The 20,866-nt window shown below is 41.3% G+C and overlaps 1 protein-coding gene across 1 annotated transcript in view; it reads right to left on the bottom strand.

Moving 5' to 3' along the window:
• The window catches only part of fbxl17 (F-box and leucine-rich repeat protein 17), a 238,433-nt gene that overhangs the window by 14,200 nt on the left and 203,367 nt on the right, over positions 1-20,866 (bottom strand). The window contains exon 10 of the mRNA XM_061767764.1: positions 7,413-7,555. Coding sequence (XP_061623748.1) covers positions 7,413-7,555 — 143 coding nt within the window. The remainder of the gene's footprint in view (positions 1-7,412; positions 7,556-20,866) is intronic.

The raw sequence follows: 20,866 nt of genomic DNA, 5'->3' as shown, positions 1-20,866 counted from the left end.
GTATCGTCCCTGATGGGCCCAGCACTAGTCAGTGTCATTATTTTACTAGTCCACATTCATGCCGACTCTGCGAGTTTGCTCCCTTCTGTTTTCCAACCTGGGCTTCCCATTTGTTTTCACTCTAATGAAGTAGTGGAAAACAGGTGAGGGGTGGTGGGTTGTATAGGTGAGAAAGAAAATAATTAAAATAACGTTAAAAGAATGAGAGAGAATAGAGGAGTGAAAGTTGACAAGCAAAAGAAGGGGATGAGAAGAAGCGGACAGAAGAGGGAAAGATGATGATATGGGAAAAAAATAAGTACGGTACATAGATGTGCAAGCTGCGAAAACATTTCATATGAAAACATTCCAATGAAGCTGAATGAGATCAAAATCCCCAGAAGTGATACATCACCAGACAATGAAGGCTCCAAATGTTCCGAGGATAGCCAGAATAGTCTGTTAGCAAAAACAGGAACTCATATACAGTTTCGACCTTGTAGCACCAAAATGGAACTTAATGCAAATCATTTACATTGGACACTCACAAGTCGAACATCTGTCTGTTCAAGGAGGTTTGTTTGACCCTGACTTTGATTGGATTTCAAAAATGATTTTCCCCATAGGTAACAAATGAAATATAATTTGCAGTTACAGGAGTCAAACCTTCACCATCACGACAACTTTGTTTTAAACAAAATCTTAACTCGTTTAAATGCCAGATGAAGAGCAAATAAATGCACTAATGGCTTTTCTTGATGGATGTGATAGTGATTGACTTCAGAGATACACTGACTGCTTGTCAAGTTTGCACTGTGTTACTATTCTATATCTTGATCTGATTGGCTTCTAATCAATATTAAGGACATAATGTTTGTCCAATCACCATCTGAAGGTGGATTTACAAAAGAAATAGACAAAAGTCTTTAGTGGAACAAAATATCTGGACTGTGTGAATCTAGTGCTGTTTGAAATTAAAATAGTCCATCTGCCATTTGTGCATGTAACCTTGACATGCAGCACAGCGATTGCTTTTAGGAGTAAAGTGAACTTTCTTTGACCACGTAGTTACAATTTTGCACAGAGAGGTTTTATGCCAAAAATTGTTTTCAGATGCTGTGATACAGTTTGATATATTTCTTTAACACACACATGGAGAGATAAAACAACCTGTGTCGATTTGAGGAGTGCAGTGACCGAATTTACAGGATTGGACTACGCTCCGCGTGACTTTTGCAGAAAATCAACTAAACTCAGCTCGATGTGTATCATTTTGAGTGGACATATCTCAGGGTAAAGAGTCTTAAATGTAACATTAGCCTTTCTTATAATTTACCACGTTGACATATATGATGGTGTCTCCCAGTCCGATGAGCTAATGTTGAAATCATTAGCTCGGACGCCAACGTATCCATGCACTCTAAGGCATAGTCGAGACAAAAATGCACATCAAGTTCATGTGTGTATGTGAAAGTGTGGAAAGATGAATTCCGCCCACACAAGACCTAACATTTAACTCAGACACACTGACATATGGTGCACTAGTGAGCAAAAAGAAAAAGTAAAATCAGTTTTCCAGAACATTAAGGCTCTTTTTCCAAAGTCCTTTCATTGAATGAGATCAAAAGACCGGGACCAATTTACAGCTGCAAGAAGACAAAATTAATTTATTTTATTATTTTCGGGTGGATCAATGGCATTCTTGTCAGTGCATGGTGGTTGGGGCCCTGGAGGCAGAGGTGTAATCATCGGAGGCGGGCGGGGCAGACCATGTGCTGAAGCCTGGAGGGTGGGGGTTCTGATTTCAATGTTCCATTATGAGCTGTGTTCACAGCAAATAACAAATTCCTCACACGGTTGCACACAGAAATGTTGCATTTGTGCACGGTGCAACACAAAAGGAATTAACTCGGACGGATGTGTGGGGCTGCGGGGGGGGGAAGCTGGGTAGACAAGAAAAACACAAGAGTTGCACAGGGTGCTGCATTAAGACCGAATATGGTCAGTTACTGCAAGGAGAGAGATGAATTAGGAACATGTTCTGACAATCAACTAGACTTGTGGCTTGTGCTAGGTCAGTGTTGAAGAGAGGGTAAAGAGGGAAAAAAAGAAATTCTTCATGAGTCCACACAATTCCGACTGCCTGGCAGCAAAACGTATACAGTACGGAAGCACGTTTGTATAAACTGTGATGGTTGGAAATCGATCCTTCACACTGCTCCACACCAGAAGCGGCAGCTGGATCCTGTTAGCAGTTCCTAAATGAATTCTACACTCTCGAGGTCTTGTGACATTCAGCTGGTGCATTAAAATTCCCGGCGATTTGACGATTCCAAAAAAAATTTGGGGGTAGGCCGAGGCAAGGAGCTGACTTGGCTTGTCGGCACTGCGCGTCAAGGTTATCGCAAGATTGTATTTGTCTAAGACTGAAAGGACCCACTCCGAAACTCAACTCCACTTAAGGTGAGAGGGGGAAAAAAAGAAAGAGAGACTGCAAGGGCCATACAAAACTTGCAAAGTGTAGTCTAACTTGCCTATGAAATGCTGAGTTTGTTTTTATGACTTTGTTCCATTCTGAGACAGTTTTTGTACATTCATTTATTTATCCTTTATCCTCGCAGCGTATACTTCCTGACAGGAAACCACGCAAAGACAAACTTTAGCTTTGAATTATTTGCAATATTTCCCAAACAGTGTCAACATTGCTCCTGCAAGAAATCACAATCTGCCAGACAAGCCTGTACTGTAAGTGGATATAACAAATTACCTTCGCAGTCCAAACAGTTATGGTTGGTACGCAGGCTGATATTGTTTAAGGTCCCCTATGGTATGTTAGTTTTGATGTTATTGGAAGATGGATAAATATTGAGAAGATGCTTCCTTAATTGTGCCCAGCTAAACAAATGTGTGTGCCCAGCCTGTTTCCTATCATACGTTGAACCAAATAAAACCTATCACTTTCAATCATAACAGCATTGTAAATAAATTGAATACCATCTACATTTTAAAGAAGTGTTTTAAAGTAAGGCTGTTTTTTTCTGGCCTCTCTCCATCCATCTTTAATCATATAATGTAACATTAGAGCTTGCAGGAAATATGAATTTCACTGGAGAGAAACTGCCGGCATCACAAGCTGGTTATTTATGCGGCGACCACAGGGCTGTAAAGAGAAAAGACAAATGGAACGCCCGCAAGCAGCTCGGCCTCACTTATTTTAAGCAATGCTGAGTTAAATAAGTATAGAGGGGGGGGGGGGGTACCCAAATTGATTTGTCAACATGAATAAGAGACACTGTGGCTGAGATAAATGTAATGTCACGTAATTTGCACAAGACTTTCATTCCATGAGAACTTTGTGGAATGGAGAGCAAGCTGGCAGCTTTGGTGTTTTTTTCCCAGAAGGAAATTAAGTGAAGAGATGAGATTAGTTAGCCTCGCCATCGGATCGGACATGTCTCTGCTGTGATCCACTGATAGAGTGAGCGACATGTTCCCACGGACATTTTGCAGAAACCCATTCGTTAAGTTAAGGTGGACTATCTTCCGACAATGATGGTCACAGCATTTTCATTAGCAACTCTTGCTTGTACTATGAAAATCAAACGACATAGTGCTTCCTGGGTGTGTTGCAGATATTTGACATTGAGTTACCCACCTAAAGCTATGCTGTTGTTCCCCTAATTCAAGCGAATTATATACAAGCATTAAGCTATATGTTGAGATATTAAAAATTATACACATGGTCTTAGTGGAGGATTTTAAAGACAATAAGGGTCACAGTAAGGCCAAATTCAAAGGCATCACTTATTATCTATCGATGGTAAACCGGTTTGAATTGATCCTCTAAAATGACTGATGTAATCGAGGTCCATTTTGGGTAGGATCACTATTGTTTGGGTTGGGAGCCTTGTGTGTTTGGGTTGGTTGCTTGGTAGGAATACATTCATGTAGTGCAAACCCACCCAGAATGAGGACGAATTAATTCAATTCATTAGTCACCTCGATGAAACCATTCCACCATGCCACAGAATACAAAATGGTAGCCACAGGCTGCCCTAATTAGCACAGTCGAATGAACAAAAAATATAGCACTTCATGGCTATTTCCCCTTCTGTCTTTTGTGTTTGTGTGTGGCTTCACAATAACGACCACTCATTTCCATCTACTGCTTGCTTCTGATTGCAGAAACTGCCACTCACCACAATGTGGTTGAAAAAAAATAACACTATTACTATAATTAAATAGTTTTCCACTTTACTTAACAGTTCAGTCTAGACGGGGTTCTGCACCCTAGTGAGTGCTATTTGGTATTCTAGTAATTATGATTAAAAAAAAGAATTGGCTTGCCACTGAATATTAAAATCAGACGAATGCTGTTGTAAGTGAAAAAGACCAACTTTTGTGGAGGCGGAAGCAAAGGTTAATGGCAACACGCAAAATGCAAAAAAGAATTTACACTGAATGCGAGAAGTAGAAAGGTGATTGAAGGGATTCCCTGAGAGCGGGATGCGGGATAGCGGGGGGATCGAGGGACGAGAGTAGGAGTTGAAGGCGAAGTGCAGAGCATATTCGCTGAGAAAAACCTCGACCTCCCTCCTCGCTCGGACTCTGGCTCTCACCTATTTACCTCTTTTATTCGGTCTCTTACTCTTAACTCTCTGGGTGACTTCGCTACAACAACAAGCCATTTCTCTTTATTTTTTTTGCCAACAAGGGCGAAGAGCAGTTTGGCCTTCTCTCTTCTCAAGTTTTCCACTAAAGCTCCATCAACACAATGCAAACCTACAATACAAGTAGGCTGATCTTTTCCCCACGCAGGACAACCCTCACCAGTATTAGAGGCATATTTATAATGCTAAACTGTATTTTAGGATGTAAAAGAAAGCACAAACTGGGTGAAGAGGGCAATCGCACACTTAATTCATTTGGTAATTCAGAGATGGTAATATATGTGACCTTGGAAACAGTCAAACTCTTTTGTCTGCTCAATTCACATGCCATTACTACTGTAATAGCACCAATTACCGCTTTGCTTGCACGTGTCATCCCCAAATTCCCCCCTCAGAGCATAGGGAGCGCAATCGTTAATCTTGCCATCCTCCGGGCTACACCATGAGTACCATGGGAAGGCAAATATGCAGGTAAATAAGAGCTGAGGGATATGTGCATGCTTATGCTGAGCTCAGAAAGAAACAAGGAGACATTGTTATTCCGCTGAAGATGTAGGTCATTCCAGAACAGATTTTTTTTTATCGGCATGGCTGCAGATATCGATTGTTGGGTCACACAGTTGGCCAAGCAAGAGGGAAGTAAATGAAAATGGAATCTAAGTAATCACCTGCTATGTAATGCAGTTAGTCTTTATTACCTCAAGATAAATATGATAGATACACATTCCTGCCGACAATAATGTGAACTGAGGGCACCGCTTCACCACAGAGACCTAACACACCGGGTCACTGACAGACCTTCATATGTTTAATTTTATTACGTTATGAATAGATAAATATGATGCGAACGATGCTCGTCTCGCTTAACGATCGCGGGGAGGGCATGTTTATCATAGAAATCCATAGGGTCAAACTCAAGGCTGTGCTGCAGATAAGTCTGATTTTATAATGAAGGAATAAAAAGGATGAGTTCCCAGCCTTATGAAAGGACTCCGCTGTAAGTCAACCTCCCTCCTGCACCGCTTTCTTCAACGGCAACTTCTACTTAACACCAAAGCTTACAAAACTGGTCCAAAAAACAAATTATGCCTCAACCAGAAAACAAAAGTTGAATTCAAACTAGTGGACTGACCATACAAAGGGCAATTTGCATGAGAATATCGGCGTATGTTGCAAACTATTGTATTATAATATGCCGTATACATCTGCATACAATAAAGCTAAGTTATGACAGCTGTTCAGCTCCATGTCTGTCCTTTATCCCACTCTCGCTGGAAGTGGGCGTATCCATGACAAAAGTGGATGGTTGCTCCATAACTCCACTTTTTTTTTTTTTTTTATTTCTATTTTTTTTAAAAAAACGAAAAAAAAAAAAAAAAAACACACACACCAACATATGTTTTGCCATGTTTCTGTTATAATGTTCAAGGATTTGGACTACAGTTTTTTTTTTTTTTTTTTTTTTATTGGATAGCAACATTATGCAAAAGCCACAATATAATATGTTCTTCTCGCTATTCAATCTAGATAATATACAGCAACCCGCCAAAACATGAGAGTTGTTTAAAACTGTTGAGATATTAGTTAGCAATGTTTATTGTTGTGGTTGTCAGGCCGAAAACTACAAACTACAACTACCTCCACCAAGACCGAGCTTTTAAGAAAATATATGCTGTATGATTCTGGACGGTCGCATTGATGCCAGAGTGACTCAAAGTGTAAAACTTAATTCCTGTGTTTACACCTTTAACCAGATCCTCGCCATAATTGAATAGGGTCTTCCTTGGCCCCAATTTTTGGGAAACTCTTTTGAATTTTTGTTTATTTATTGTTTGCATAATCCTGTTAACTGTATAAATTTCCGATGCGAAAATGAATGCTGTTGGACAACTCATTAAAACAACAAAGCCAGTGGGAAACTTGTGCACAGTACTGTTTGATGGGTAGGGTGCCAGATGAGACAAAGAAGAGGAAAAATATAAAAGATACAAGGTTGTTGTTTCATAAATGGGATATGGAATGCTGTTTTGTATGTAGATTTCTGGGTTCTATCTTATAGAAGAAGAGTGTTATTCATCATATTTCTTTAGTGCTTGTCCTATTTAGGGTGAGCTGGAGCCTATCCCAGCAGACGTTGAGCAAAAGTCCACAGTGGACAAATCGCCAGCCAATCGCAGGACACAGAGAAAACACACACAAGCACGGGGACAACACACAAAGTAGCAGTTGTTTGAAGGTTTAAATTTACTGTGACATTGATGCTAATCTCTGTTAGCCCATCTATGGTGTTTTGTGGCATATGTTTAATTTCTTTTTCATTATTATAAGGTTTGTTTGCAAATTTTGGTGTTTAAATAAACAGTTTAATTCTATTTTGTCCGTTTTATTTTTATTTGAAGAAATGTGCAAGTGATTCTTCTTTTTCAAAGTGATGTTATACAATGGTCTCCCACAGAAGAAGGTGAGCACAGGCAGTAAGGCATACTTAAAACATGTGTTTTAACAAGTTTAAGTGTTTGTTTATAAGTTTAAATGTGCTTAAAGAGTGGGGAGGATTAAACAATGAGGTGGAAAAAAAAAACTTTTTTTTTTTTTTTTTTTAAATATGGTCTCTCACCATTTTTTTCACCTACATGTGTGGCTCTGGAACATATATCCCCCAGCAATAAACGGGGGTTTACTTTAGAGTATAATATTGTGCTCGTGTTTCCATTCTGCAATGATAGCAGACAGGGTCAGACATTTTGTTCTGAACATTGTTACCTTGTCACATCTCATGAGGCCTAGGTAGCGCAGCGACTTGCTGCTCTCTGCGATTTGCATGGCGCCCTGGTCTGTGATGTCCTTACACCAGCCGGCATCCACGGTCTCTATGGTGCTGCTATATTGGCCTATGGCTATCAGAGCTGTAGACACAGGGAGGGAATTTGGGGAAGGTGGTAGTGGGGAGGTGGGGTGTGGGTTGAGGGAGATAGGAGGCACAGAAATGAGAAAAGGTGTTAGTCTGACAACCTTTCTCATGCAAATGTGACAGCATCGCGCTCCCACAGGGACACGCTGAAATTCAAGATGAAACCAGAGAATGTTGTGTGGCCAGATGTGACACATTATTTTAGCGTTTACACTACACTTCGCTATCACGCACGTACACACCCATCTCACATGGACACAAATCTCTCACACACCCGCGTTTGTTTAGACTGCTGCAAGATAAATGTATTACTGTGTTAGCATTGGTCCCAACGCTGAAGCAATGGCATCCTGTCCGTGAATGATTTACAGTGCTTAACACAAATGAGACACACACAAGCTTTAGTTTATCAGTTTCCACAAGAAACACAAGAACAGGTTTCTGAATTATGATGATTAGCTTCACCTATGGGTGATTTAAAAAATTCATTGGCGTGTATTTGGAGTGCATATAGAGTATCATTTTGCGGCATTAAATACATTACAAATGAAATTACACTTGGGATTTGTGGTTAACACGTCTGCCTCACAGTCAGGTCTTCCTTTGTAGAGTTTGCATCTTCTCCATGTGCTTACACGGCTTTTGTGCATAGGTGACAATGGTTGGTTGTGGATTTGTGCCCTGTGACTGGCTGGCAAGTTGTTGAGTGTGTACCCCACCTCTTGCCCAAAGTCAGTTGGGATAGAAAAGACCTTATGAATCCAAGAATACAATCTCCTTATGACAGAAATTTAAAGGCTAACACTCTACCATCAACTACTCCTGCATTCCAACAAGCAGAAAAACACAACCATCTTTCTGATTATCGGGTCAAAGGAAGGCGATCCGCACTTTGACAGTCAATTGATAGAGCTGCTGGTTTGATAGATTGTCCGGGCCTGATCTTTGTTCCCTCACTTTCTCACAACATCCACTAATTAGAGCGGGAAGGTAGGTGAGAGAGAGAGATGAAAGGGGGACGCTAAAGACAGAGCGAGTCTTTGACAGAATCTTGAAATAGTCACTTAGCCTCCTGACGTCGTTTTTTTCATTCTTCCACAAAATCAATTTACCAGCAGAGAAAGTCAAAGATTCAAGATCTCCACTTCAAAAAGTTAGGGAACATTCATGCCAACACTTAATCCCTACACATAGTAGGTCACACTGCATAATGTGAAAAAGTTGTCCAATGAAGTATGTTTAAATCCAAGTAAGAGTATGTAATGATCATTTTCTGCTTCTGCATGTAATTATCTATCGTTCCACGCATTCACTGATCATGAGTACAGTATGTAACATACTGTATGTATTGTATAGCTCTGGGCGAGCCCTTCACATGTGGTTCCTTTTGTGCTTCAGCATGTTCCAGAATGCCAAGAGTAAAAGCAATTATAACTAAACAGGCGTTAAAAGGGCTTTGAAGTTGTAGCATGTTTCGTGTAAAGCGTTATTGTGAGGATGCAGCTTTCTCGGCCCAGATGGGTGCGCAGTAAAGATCAGTGAACACACATGAATGTGTGTTCGGGTGTGTTAGACCCTTTGTATAATGTCCAACCACATTATCCCAAATGTAATTACCTGGGCTCACAACTCTTGTTAATTTGCATTCCCACAGAGCCTCAATTAGGATTTCAATGAAAAAGCTTGCACATGAGCTCAACCAAACTATATTTGCACTCCAGTGAACCATCAAAACTTGGGTTGGGTGATCGAACACAAAATATCAGGAAAATGAAGGGCCAGAATCCAAAATCTGATGGAAAAACAGGGCAAAATGGGACAAGATAAGAAAGCAACAGAGTTATATCCCAACTCAGGGGCTGTATCCTTCAGAGACTGGGTCTAAATGGGACACTCTTGCCTTCGGGAGATTTTCTGGTTTGGACTGATCACCAGGCAATCACAGGGCACATATCGAGACAAGACAACTGTTCACACTCACATCGACACTGAGTGGAACTGGAGCCCTGCTGACTGCATCAAAGTCAGACAAAAGTACCACGAAATTTGAGCAAAAACCCTAAACTATAATTACATTTGTGCCACCATATTAAAATCATTTTCAGGACTGAGAAGAGTCAAAGAACCTTGGGGGTATGGGAGGTCTTGAAGAATAGTAGGGTTGTGTTCTGATTTAATGAAAAAAAAAAAAAAAGTACGTTTTTCCACGGTTAGACGTGCTTGTCTGTGAAATTCTGGTTTGTAAAGCACTGTAATGACTAAAAGATCCCTGTAGCTGGCGGTGGTGCATCATTTTTGGATTTGAGCTCAGCACGGCTTTTGAGTGAAAGATAAAGATTAGGCAGTGAATCTTGGCATGTCACGTCGATTATGAGGGAGAGAAATGCCAACACATTGGAAGTTGGACAAGTTTAAGCGCCTCACACTCGAACAGAGTAGTAGTGTAAAAAAGCCACTGACGTTCAACTCGCGTCGTGGTGAGTCAGCGTCACTCACGCCGTGCTTCATAGTAATTTTTCTGTCAATACATTATTTATTGATTTATTATTCTATAGCCCTTTCTCACTCGTTTTTGTTGTTTTATAGTTCACAAAAGATAAAAAATATTAACGTCAAAGTCACTGTTCTGCTTTCTGTTTGTTTTTCTTGTTTACTCCGCTCACTAGTCAGAAACACCAACACGTTTTACTGATTATTTAAAAAACATGCAAGCCAGAAACAAACTTGTTTTTCTGGAAGAGAAGAAAAGTCTACTTTTTGTTTTGGTAGGTTTGGTTCTTACTTGTATTGTCACAGAACACTATTCTAAGGGTTTTGAAAAATCTGTCAAAATGCTCTTAAACAGCTGGCAGTGTGGGAAATCTGCTTTGAAAACGGCTGGCAGTGAATGAGTTAAGGAACTTTGGAATTGGGAATGCATCGGTGCCTTCTGTCGCAGATGGATGCAGTTCCTTTTCATTTTAGAATGTTTACACCCTATCGCAATAGGGTTTGTATTAAATCAAAGACAAAAAATGGTTACGATGAAGGAAAAGAAACTTACTCATCATCAAAGCTCTACTACTAATGCTGTATAACATCAATACACACCTGACAGAATCACTTCCATTCCAATGTTTTTTTTTTTAACTCAATAAGCCCCATGGAATGGATTGTTAGACTTTCAAGGCTCCGCTTTAGTTCTTCTTTTTCAAAGACTCAGTTTCTTCCCATTCAACTTACCCCAACCACAGAATGAAGGCGGACAGGTGCTTAATACAGTGAATTAAAGGATGTGCGAGTCAATACATTGTCCGTGCATTTCGTAATTGCTGTGGCGCACTCACGTGCGCAACGTGCACGCAGTTGAATTTCAATTACCCGAGACTTCACAGGAAGAGCGTGTGGGGCCATATAAGGAAGCAAATGAAGCTAAAGATAATTTTGTGGGGGTCTGACGCAAACTGAAAGGAGTCAGATAATGCAACGGTCAGAACAAACCAAGCGTCGGGCAATCAGGCTTGTGGCCATTAGAGGCTAATATCCCTGAGTGCGCTCTTCTCCTCCCTGCTCCCGCCATCACCCTCCATCGGTAGACTGTAAACTGCAACCACTCCCTTGTGGGGAAAATGGAAATCGTTGCCTGCTTTTGCAAAAGAGAAAGGCTTTTCTTTGAAAGAGCTTTTTGCTACAGCAAAATCACTTTTTGTTCTCCTAGGTGGTGGTAGTGAAGTGCAGTTGATGGATGGAGACTTCACTCAATTTTCCTTTTCAATACAGTCAAAGTGGCAGGTTAAGAAATAGACACACTTAAGGCCCATATGCGTTTAAGACCAATTCTTCTCCTTACCAAGATATTTTGGACAGCTCTACATTATCTTGTAGAAAACCTTCCAAGAGTGGAAGCTGGACCAACTTTATATTTTCACTTTCTGTTGGTTTAAAATGGCCAGGTGCCATTACAATGTACATGAAGCATCGAACTCAAGCTCTTCAAAGTCTTGTCATAGTGCTCTAGTTTAGTGATTCTCAACTGGTGGGTCGAGGAACCATTTTGGGCGGGTCGAAGACGTCTAGTAAAAAAAAAAAAAAAGAAATGTTACTTCCTTGTTCTCTAGCCACTACTTTACTCTGTAAACAAATAAGTGCAGCTCAGCCTTTGGTTGGCAGATGTTGTGTCAAGCAATTGGTGGTACAGCAACTCATTTAAAACGGCATTTAAAAATATAATATACTATACATGTGTGTTCAGGGGCTATTTTTAAAGAAAAAATTATTTTATTGTTCCTAACTTCTATAGGTGGGTCTCAACTTGAGAACCGGTGCTCTAGTTTATTCTAACTATAATTTTCAAATGCAGATAATGGTAATAAAAAAGAAACAAATGCTAATATTTTTTTGATAAGCTATATTTGTGTTCTGTATCTATTTATAATTGATTTGCAATTTTAGTAAGTAAACCCAATGCATCATATAGAACACTCAAATATTGTGGTTAATTTAATTCTTTCTTTGACCACTGTACTAATTTTTAGGTGGTTTTCAATGATATCTACAGTCCTTTAATGCAATCTAACAGCTTCTCCGTCTAATTGTCATGGACTGACAAGTTTCTAATATTAAACTGATTCGTTAATATGGGATTTTTTTTTTCCCCAAAACTTGTGATTGGCAGAGTCTAAGTGACCAAGGGAGCAGGAAATTGTCTTAGCTGACTGGTAATGATTTTCTGTCGACAAAAAGAGATGAAGCGATATGCAAGAACAGCTCATGTAGGTATGGGAGAGGGGCGGGGGGGGGGGGGAGTTGGTAGAGAAAAGAGGAGGAAAATCACATTTTGGCAGCTGGTGCTATGACTGAGTGGTGACTACTCACTCGCAGACGTTAATGAGGACACACTTGGCTGCCCAGCCTGAAAATGGTTTTGGGAATGGTGTCTGTACGTGTATGTGTGTGTCAGTGTGTAAGAAGCGAAGACAGACAAACTGATCTTAAATTCTGGATATCATTCATACTGAGGAAAGCGCAGTTCACCTTGTGTTTCATTTAAAGCCAAATGCTTTAAGATTTTTGAATGATTGACCACTCAGTGTCTTTACCTAACACTGTGTCAAATCACAGATTTCAGTATATTACTTGAAACTCTTAGTTGCCATTTTTGAAATTGAAAATAGAGGAAAAAGTGTTTGAAAAACCTTTTGGCCCACTTGCTTATAAGACAACAGCATTTTGGAGACTGAGAAAAGCAAATCTCTGAAAATTGAAGTTTGTGGAAGTGCAAACAAACTAGTAAGGAGAGTCTACACCTAGGGTTGTTGCTTAAATGTGATGAAATCAACTGTAAACTTGCAAAAAGATCTGAAATGATCCATAAAGCTAGTTCCATAGCAGCAGTTATCAAAATAAGTCAGTATTCTTTAACCAGAGAAAATAACACAACTGAAGGCTTTTTTAATGGGGGGTGGATCAGTATTTTCCCTTAATGAATACGGATGTTCAAAAGTTTTAGTTTTGATGTGATGAAAGCAAGAAGCAACTGTAAACTTGTAAAGGCATCTGTAAAGCTCAGCAATGATGTTTGCAGAGCAGCAGTTTCATCAGAATAGATTAAAGAAACACAATGAAGATGTGATGGTTATGACTGACGTTTGTCCAATCACTTTGTATTTTATAAAAAGGATCTGCACTTTTTCAAAAGAGTTTCTATCCGCTCAAGAAACATACCACCCGCTATGTCAGAGTAATGATCACAAGTTTTGCATTACAAAGTCTGCTTGTAATGCTTGATTAATTTTCACATTAATCATGAGCTGTCACGATCCAAAGGGTGAACAACAAGAGTAAACCCTTAAACCTTTGGTGTTCCATTAACTCTTCCTATTATCTCAAAAGCTGGCACTTATAACCTATTCGTTTTCCCAAGCGGTTATTCAGGTGCCATAAACAGTGGATTTATCCAAACATAGGTGGGGTTCCTGACGATGCAGACTGCTCTACCAACAGCGGGGTCAGGATTTGGTCAATCCTGAGATGACCGCAACGTGAGAAGGAACCTTCCGTAATCAGTTTAGTCTCCTATCTGAGAGCCTGACCTCAGAGCTCCAGGGGTTAAGCATCTTTTACAGGCTTATTAGATATTCACTTATTACATTCTCCTAAATGATGGTGCGCCATTACAGCTATCTTATTGCATCCAAGCCATCCTGGTGCCCGTTGGCCGTAACTTTATACACCATATTTTAGCCGCTGATTAAGACAGAGCGTTTACTAAAGACATGATGTTACAGCTCCAAGATTTACGTGATGGACAATGTGCTTGCGTGGAGGGGGTAGAAGAAGAAGAAGAAGAAGAAAAAGAAAAAAGGGTAATGGCGCAACAGGAAAAGAGTCTCATTATGGTTGATGCATCCCAGAGAGCGCAACTGTCAAGTCTAATGTGAAAGACATTCGATTGCTTCTTTGTCTCGTGTTTGGGATACTCAGCGTTGTTACCAGATGGCCAAAACCACAACCATGAAGCTCTGTTCCTTCACACGAGAATGTTTGCTCAGTTTCAGCAAACGTAAAACTAAACAAAACACAACAACACGTGTGTTAATGCACTGCAACACTCCATTCAGTCAGGATTCTCTAAAAAGTTCAAACTGATCTTCCTTTTAAGGGGAAACTTTCAGACTCTTGAAGGTTGTCTACACTGTCACCTTCCAAAGTTCACTCGATTTATTTGAAAAACTACTGCACTACTGTAATTCATGCAAAAGTGGCCGTTACTCTCATAGGCTTGACAACATTAAAGACTTAAAGGCTAGTTGGTAACCAAAACAGCAGCTCTGAAACACAGTCTCTCAGATTGTGTAGTCTTAGGACACAAGTTCCCTAGGCAATATTGAGCATGATTAGAGTTTCAGTATACTATGATCGCTTCACAATGTTGTATGTGCCCATGTTTATGTTCCGAGGAGCCACGCGACTTATGGATTTCATCCAGTCTGCCAAGGTTCTTGCAGTTGAGGAAAAGCTCCTGGCCACTATTTGAGGAACTACAGGATATAGTGACGTCCTCCACGCCATTCACAATTATAGAGTTTGTTTTACAAGAGAACTTGAAGGACTTCAGTCTTAATGGCCACTACACTGCGTATCTCATGCTTGTTGAATTGCTTGTCAGCATTGGCAAATTTTTGTCACGGCAGAGTTCACGTGTATGTTCATTTATCGGCCCAAAGCTGTAAACCCTGTGAAAGATTAACTCAACAAGTATCATGTGGATGTCACTTGCAGCTCCTGTGATGTCTGTTTGACCACGCCTAGAGTCGTGGGTCTCATGGCTGCAATGACTTGATTGAATGACACACAATGCTCATCTTTAAAGCTGAACGGGGTCACGCACAAGGGCCAGAGCTAATGTCATAAAGAACACGAGCAAATTGTTAGGACAAGATCCAGACTGTTACTTTCGCCGGGCCGGAATGTTCAGAGTTTTTTTTAGACAAAAAAGAAAACAAGCTTGAATTAAAATGTTTGTGAACGGACAGACGAATGTTTGTGTGTGTGTGCACGTGCGTATGTGAAAGGATAAAGTTGGACATAATTACACTACAGTATGTGCACAGTATTTTTGAATGTTCAGACAGATACACAAATGATTACCGATGCCATTCTGACTTACTGCGCATCGTTTTTGTGCATGATCATGGCTCAGGGATGCAAAGAGCCATAGCCCTCCACCGAGACAATGTTATCTGCGGAAGGAGGGGCCCAATAGCCGAGCCCGAGGAGTTACACGGATGTTCACGGCAGTTCCACAACAAAAGCCTGAAAGGAACTGTCACTGCAGGTGGACGGCGACCGTGGCAGAATGAATGGGAGGAAGTTGAGCAGGACACAACTCAGTGTGGTAGATGATGAGAGCTGCGCCAGCTAGCTAGCTAGAAAGGAGGCAGCTGGTCCCAGCCGGCGAGGATTTACAGCACAGAGACAGGTGTAAACCAAGCTGGGTTCTACCTTAGGCCACGGTACGGTGATGGATCTTTGTTAAAGTAAACCATTTTAAACTCGAAAGAAAACCTTTCCAGAAGGGAGAAGCGGAAGCTAAAACACACCACAGGGTACTCTTTCCGGTTCAAATTATATTTTTTAAATAATCTAATTGGATTTTTCATTCATTGGACGATGACATTTCTTTATTTCGGAATAGTACAAGGAGTAAGGATTTCATTTGTTACTGTCGACACGGATAACGAATCGGGATTCGGAGGGCGAGTCCAAGCCCTATAATGGATACACAAATGTTTGCATTATACGTGAATGGACAGACATTTATACATTTATAGTTATGTGTGAATATACAGACAGATATTCACATTACAATATGCATATGAATTGACAAATGCTTACATTATGAGTGTATATGAATGGATAGACAAATGTTTAAAGGTATGTGTGTTTTCAAGAGCCAAACAGATATTTACATTATGGTATATCTGTGATAAACTGATCCGAACTTCACCAGCCTGTCTGTCTGTATACAGATAGAAACTCAGTCCACTTTTCCCATCTGGATGATAGCATTCACAATTCCTTACCTTGCTGTTGTGAACACACCATTCATCTATTCATTTTCTATACCTGGTCACAAATGAGCTGGCGCATATCCCACCTGACTTTGGGCGAGAGGCGGTGTAAACCCTGGACCGGTCACCAGTCAATCGCGGAAGTAAACACACCGTTTTACTTTCTGGGTCTGAACAATTTTGTGTTGAAGTGTTAGAGAACACAAGACCCTTCTCACTTCAGATAAAAAAAATGAAGAGAAAGAACGAGCCAAAACAGGGACATCGACTGGAATGTTATGTAGTGTATTCTTGGGCCTGACAACCTAAAAAGAGTCAGACTCAGAGGAGAGTGGAGCAGAATGGATATGGATGCCCAATCTAGGATATTAATTAGCTGGAGGGTGAGAGGAGAAGAAAGTGTACCTTCTTATTTGTGTGTGTATGACAGCGGAGGGCATAGACATTTCCCAATCAGTCCAATCCAATTTAAAGCGGCTGAGTCCAACCTCCAAACAGTGTGATAGAAAAAGAACAATGGGAAAAAGTAACTGCGATGCTTTATGGTGGTCTGGCATTTGAAAATAATATACTCAAACACACACACACACACACACACACAAACCACAATACAATGAGACTTGAAGAAGCTGATGTGTGATAACCTTCCAGAGAGAGATGCCAAGTGGAAAGTGGGATGGCAGATTGTGGAGGTGGGCGAGTGCATGAGTGAGTGAGTGACAGCGAGCGGTACAGATAGAGAAAGAGCGATGGGCAAGGAGAGACAGACGGAGTGAAGAGCCGATAGGGAGAGATGGAGCTGTCACCGAGGTGACCTACAACAAGGTTCCTTTCAGCGTGACAATGGGACACTTAAGAGGTTGACATTATTCATCAAGGCTCAATTGGGCTGAACATCCGAAGCACGCGCGGGATGAAAGCACCGACCTGTGTTGTGTTAAGAGTATTTAATAAGACTTTAGACACGTACGCATACCCAATCTGAAGAATACTAAGAGAAAGGTAAATGGGCTTTCACTTGTATAGTATTTTTCTACCTTCAAGGTACTTAAAGCACTTTTAACACTGTCTCCTCATTCACCTACTGGGGGTTCAGTGTCTTGCTCAAGGACACTTGGACATGGTCACAGGGCTGAGGATCGAAGCTACGACCTTTGGGTAGGGAGACGACCACTTTACCATCTGAGTCACGTCACCCCAGAAAGAAAGTTCAATGAGAAAAACGTGGAAGATGATGGCCAAACGTCATCACTGACGTCTTATTAGGAATCCCACTGGTGTTCTAGGCAAGACAAAATGATTGGCTTCCGCATCGCGGTAAGGGCAAACTACACAGATGTAGCGGGATGATCTTCCAAATATGTATCTTATTTGTACAAAATAAAAACAAAAGTTTGTTATGGTTAGGTTTAGGGCTAGGATTGGAGTTAAGGAGGTTTAGGATGGGTTAAGATTAGGAATAGCGTGGGTTAGGGTTACTGGGTTTCATATTAAATACGCCACACTGAATTCACATACTTCTTTTGTCGTCTGGAAGCAGCAGGGCGTGTTCTACTGGGATACAGCAGTCAATCATATTACAGTGGCACACATCCTGGAGCCAGTAATATTGGAGCAGGGCGTGTCCAGGGCATACAACATGAGTGGGACGCCACTGATCTGTCAACTTTTCATACATCTTCCTCATAAATATCTGCTACATACTGATTTAAAAATTAGGGCCTAAGGCCTAGTTATGTGGCTTTTTTTTAACATACACAACAGAATTATTTTTGTTTTATTTTTAGTTTCACTGTAAACTTCAACTGGGACTGGCGATGAACAGCCTGAAGCAAGCGCTTGGCCTCTTTTTTGGAGAATCGTTCACTATCTGCCAAAGTGCTGCTTGTTATGAAGGGTGAACTGCTATGATCTAGCCCTCAAGTGTAAAGGCAAAAAAAAACAAAAAAAAAGCAGTCAAGCAACAGCTCTTATCTCGAAAAGCTCATAAGTTAGGGTCACTAGTAAGTCAAGGCACCACTCTATAAGTATGTAAAACAGTAGCATGCTGACAAGAATTACATGGAGTGACCTGAATCTTGGTCATCCCCTTTTAAAAAGAATAGATATTTTGTTGGGACATTAAATAATAATCAAGTGTGGCTGCTAAATTTCTGGCAATACAAAGCTTTATTTCAAACTGACAGCCCCTCTGCTCCTCCTGAATTGCCGGCAGTAAGTCGGACTCGTTTCCGGTGAGGGTTGGACTCCGCCAAGGCTGCCCTTTGTCACCGATTCTGTTCATAACTTTTATGGACAGAATTTCTTGGCGCAGCCGAGGCATAGAGGGGGTCCGGTTTGGTGGCCTCAGAATTGCATCTCTGCTTTTTGCAGATGATGTGGTTCTGTTCGCTTCATCAAGCCGTGATCTCCAACTCTCACTGGAGCGGTTCACAGGCGAGTGTGAAGCGGCTGGGATGAGAATCAGCACCTCCAAATCTGAGACCATGGTCCTCAATCGGAAAAGGGTGGCGTGCCCTCTCCGGATGAGATCCTGCCCCAAGTGGAGGAGTTCAAGTATCTTGGGGTCTTGTTCACGAGTAAGGGAAGAATGGAACGGGAGATTGACAGGCGGATCGGTGCAGCGTCTGCAGTGATGCGGACTTTGTATCGGTTCTCTGTGGTAAAGAAGGAGCTAAGCCGAAAGGCGAAGCTCTCGATTTACCGGTCGATCTACGTTCCTACCCTCACCTATGGTCCCGAGCTATGGGTGTGGGAGCTGTGTGTGTGGGACCAAAAGAACAAGATCCGGGATACAAGCGGCCGAAATGAGTTTCCTCCGCAGGGTGTCCGGGCTCTCCCTTAGAGATAGGGTGAGAAGATCGGTCATCCGGGACAATTTCAGAGTAGAGCCGCTGCTCCTCCACATCGAGAGGAGCCAGTTGAGGTGGCTGGGGCATCTGATTCGGATGTCTCCCGGACGCCTCCCTGGTGAGGTGTCCCGGGCACGTTCCACCGGGAGGAGACCCCATGGACGACGCAGGACACGCTGGAGAGACTACATCTCTCGGCTGGCCTGGGAACGCCTTGGGACCCCCTCGGAACAGCTGGAGGAAGTGGCTGGGGAGAGGGAAATTCTGGGCGTCCCTGCTAAAGCTACTGACCCCGCGACACGACCTTGGATAAGCGGTAGAAAATGGATGGATGGATGGATGGATGGAGCCCCTCTTCTCCAATGCGTCATCTGTTTGAAGATATTAATCCTCCTCACCTTTTCTATTCATATCTGTTCATCTGGTCATATTTGAATCGGGGATGAGAGGACGACCTTCTGATGCTAACAGAGGATGCGTCATGCAGCACCATTGAGAAAGAGAGCGAAGCCAGAGAGCATCATGCTTTGTATACACAACATGTATGAGTCTGACTGGAATTATGTTAGCAGTAGTTATGCTTTTGCTGGTGGATTATGGCTAATCCTTTAGCAAAAGGAGCAGGTCTTAAGGGTAATTACACGCTACTATTGGATCCAGAGCCGAGAAACGGGCCTCTCTCGCTTTCTCTTATGCTTTTTTAGTTCCACGGGAAAATTAATGCATTTTACATGCTGCTTAGACAGAACAGATGTACATTCTGGAGTCTGGACTGTTATTTAAGATCACTGGGAGTAAGGTAATAGGTTTTCAGTGTCATCACTATATCTGAAAAACTGACAGCTTCACCGTTTTTCCTTGTGAAAACCTTGTTGGTATCTTATCTTTTGTCTTTAAACAATTCATTTTAACTCAGCGAGAATCATTAACAAGGCTTCCCGCACCAAACTTCCAAATCATTATGACAACGTGTGTGTTTGTTTGAGGGAGAGTAGGAGAGAGAGAGAGAGAGAGAGAGAGAGAGAGACTCAGAGGGTTAATGTGTTGTTTTCAGTGTTGGGGGGTCCACTTAGGCCCCGAATTAGCCCTAAACCAAATGACCAAATTGCTATAAGTTGCACAACTATTAGGTTAGTAGAGCGTTTCGAGCAGACAGACCTGCCCAAACATGTAATAAATGCCCTTTTCCTCCCATTACTCCGAAACCTGTGTGATTAACAGCAGAAAAAACAATTTGCCAACGTTGCGCTGCAGCCTTGAGTCACTCATGCAAAATGTTGAAGCTGCTTTTTCTTCAAATTTGCTTTTATACTGTCACAAATATACAATGGGCCCTTCATCATTCATCTCCTCAGTGCAAATGGATTTGATTAAAATGACTGCATGCTATTTCTAGAATGAAACAAAAACCTGTTCAAAAATACCATGATGAGTAAAGATTTCCTGAAAATATAGTCATATCAAAATACATGCTGCATTATTTCACAGGAAAAAATGCACTATTTTATGAGAATAAAGTCATAATTTTACAAGCATAAACTTGGAATAACACTTGAATATCAGACAATTAAATGTTTTGTCCAATCAAAACTATCATGTGTAGGAACACTTGAATGTGATTGTGTAACTGCTTAGTCAGGCGCCATAAAACTTCAACTAAGTCTAACGCTGCTGTGATACTGCATGTTGTGATCGATGCTTGGCCAACACTGAAATCACACTCGTGTCATTACTAATTACTCTGTATTCCCCCCACACACACACACGTACGCACATGCACAGGCACACACGTGCGGTATGTTTTCGAGAGCTGAAACAGTGTTTTTGATCGATACCTGGCCATAGATCAAACATCACTATGTTTCCAAAGGCTCGTTTCAGTCACAGGTACACACAGGTAAT

The sequence above is a fragment of the Phyllopteryx taeniolatus genome, chromosome 3, assembly GCF_024500385.1.
Source record: "Phyllopteryx taeniolatus isolate TA_2022b chromosome 3, UOR_Ptae_1.2, whole genome shotgun sequence".
NCBI lineage: Eukaryota > Metazoa > Chordata > Actinopteri > Syngnathiformes > Syngnathidae > Phyllopteryx > Phyllopteryx taeniolatus.
This window is presented reverse-complemented; position numbering and strand designations above follow the sequence as displayed.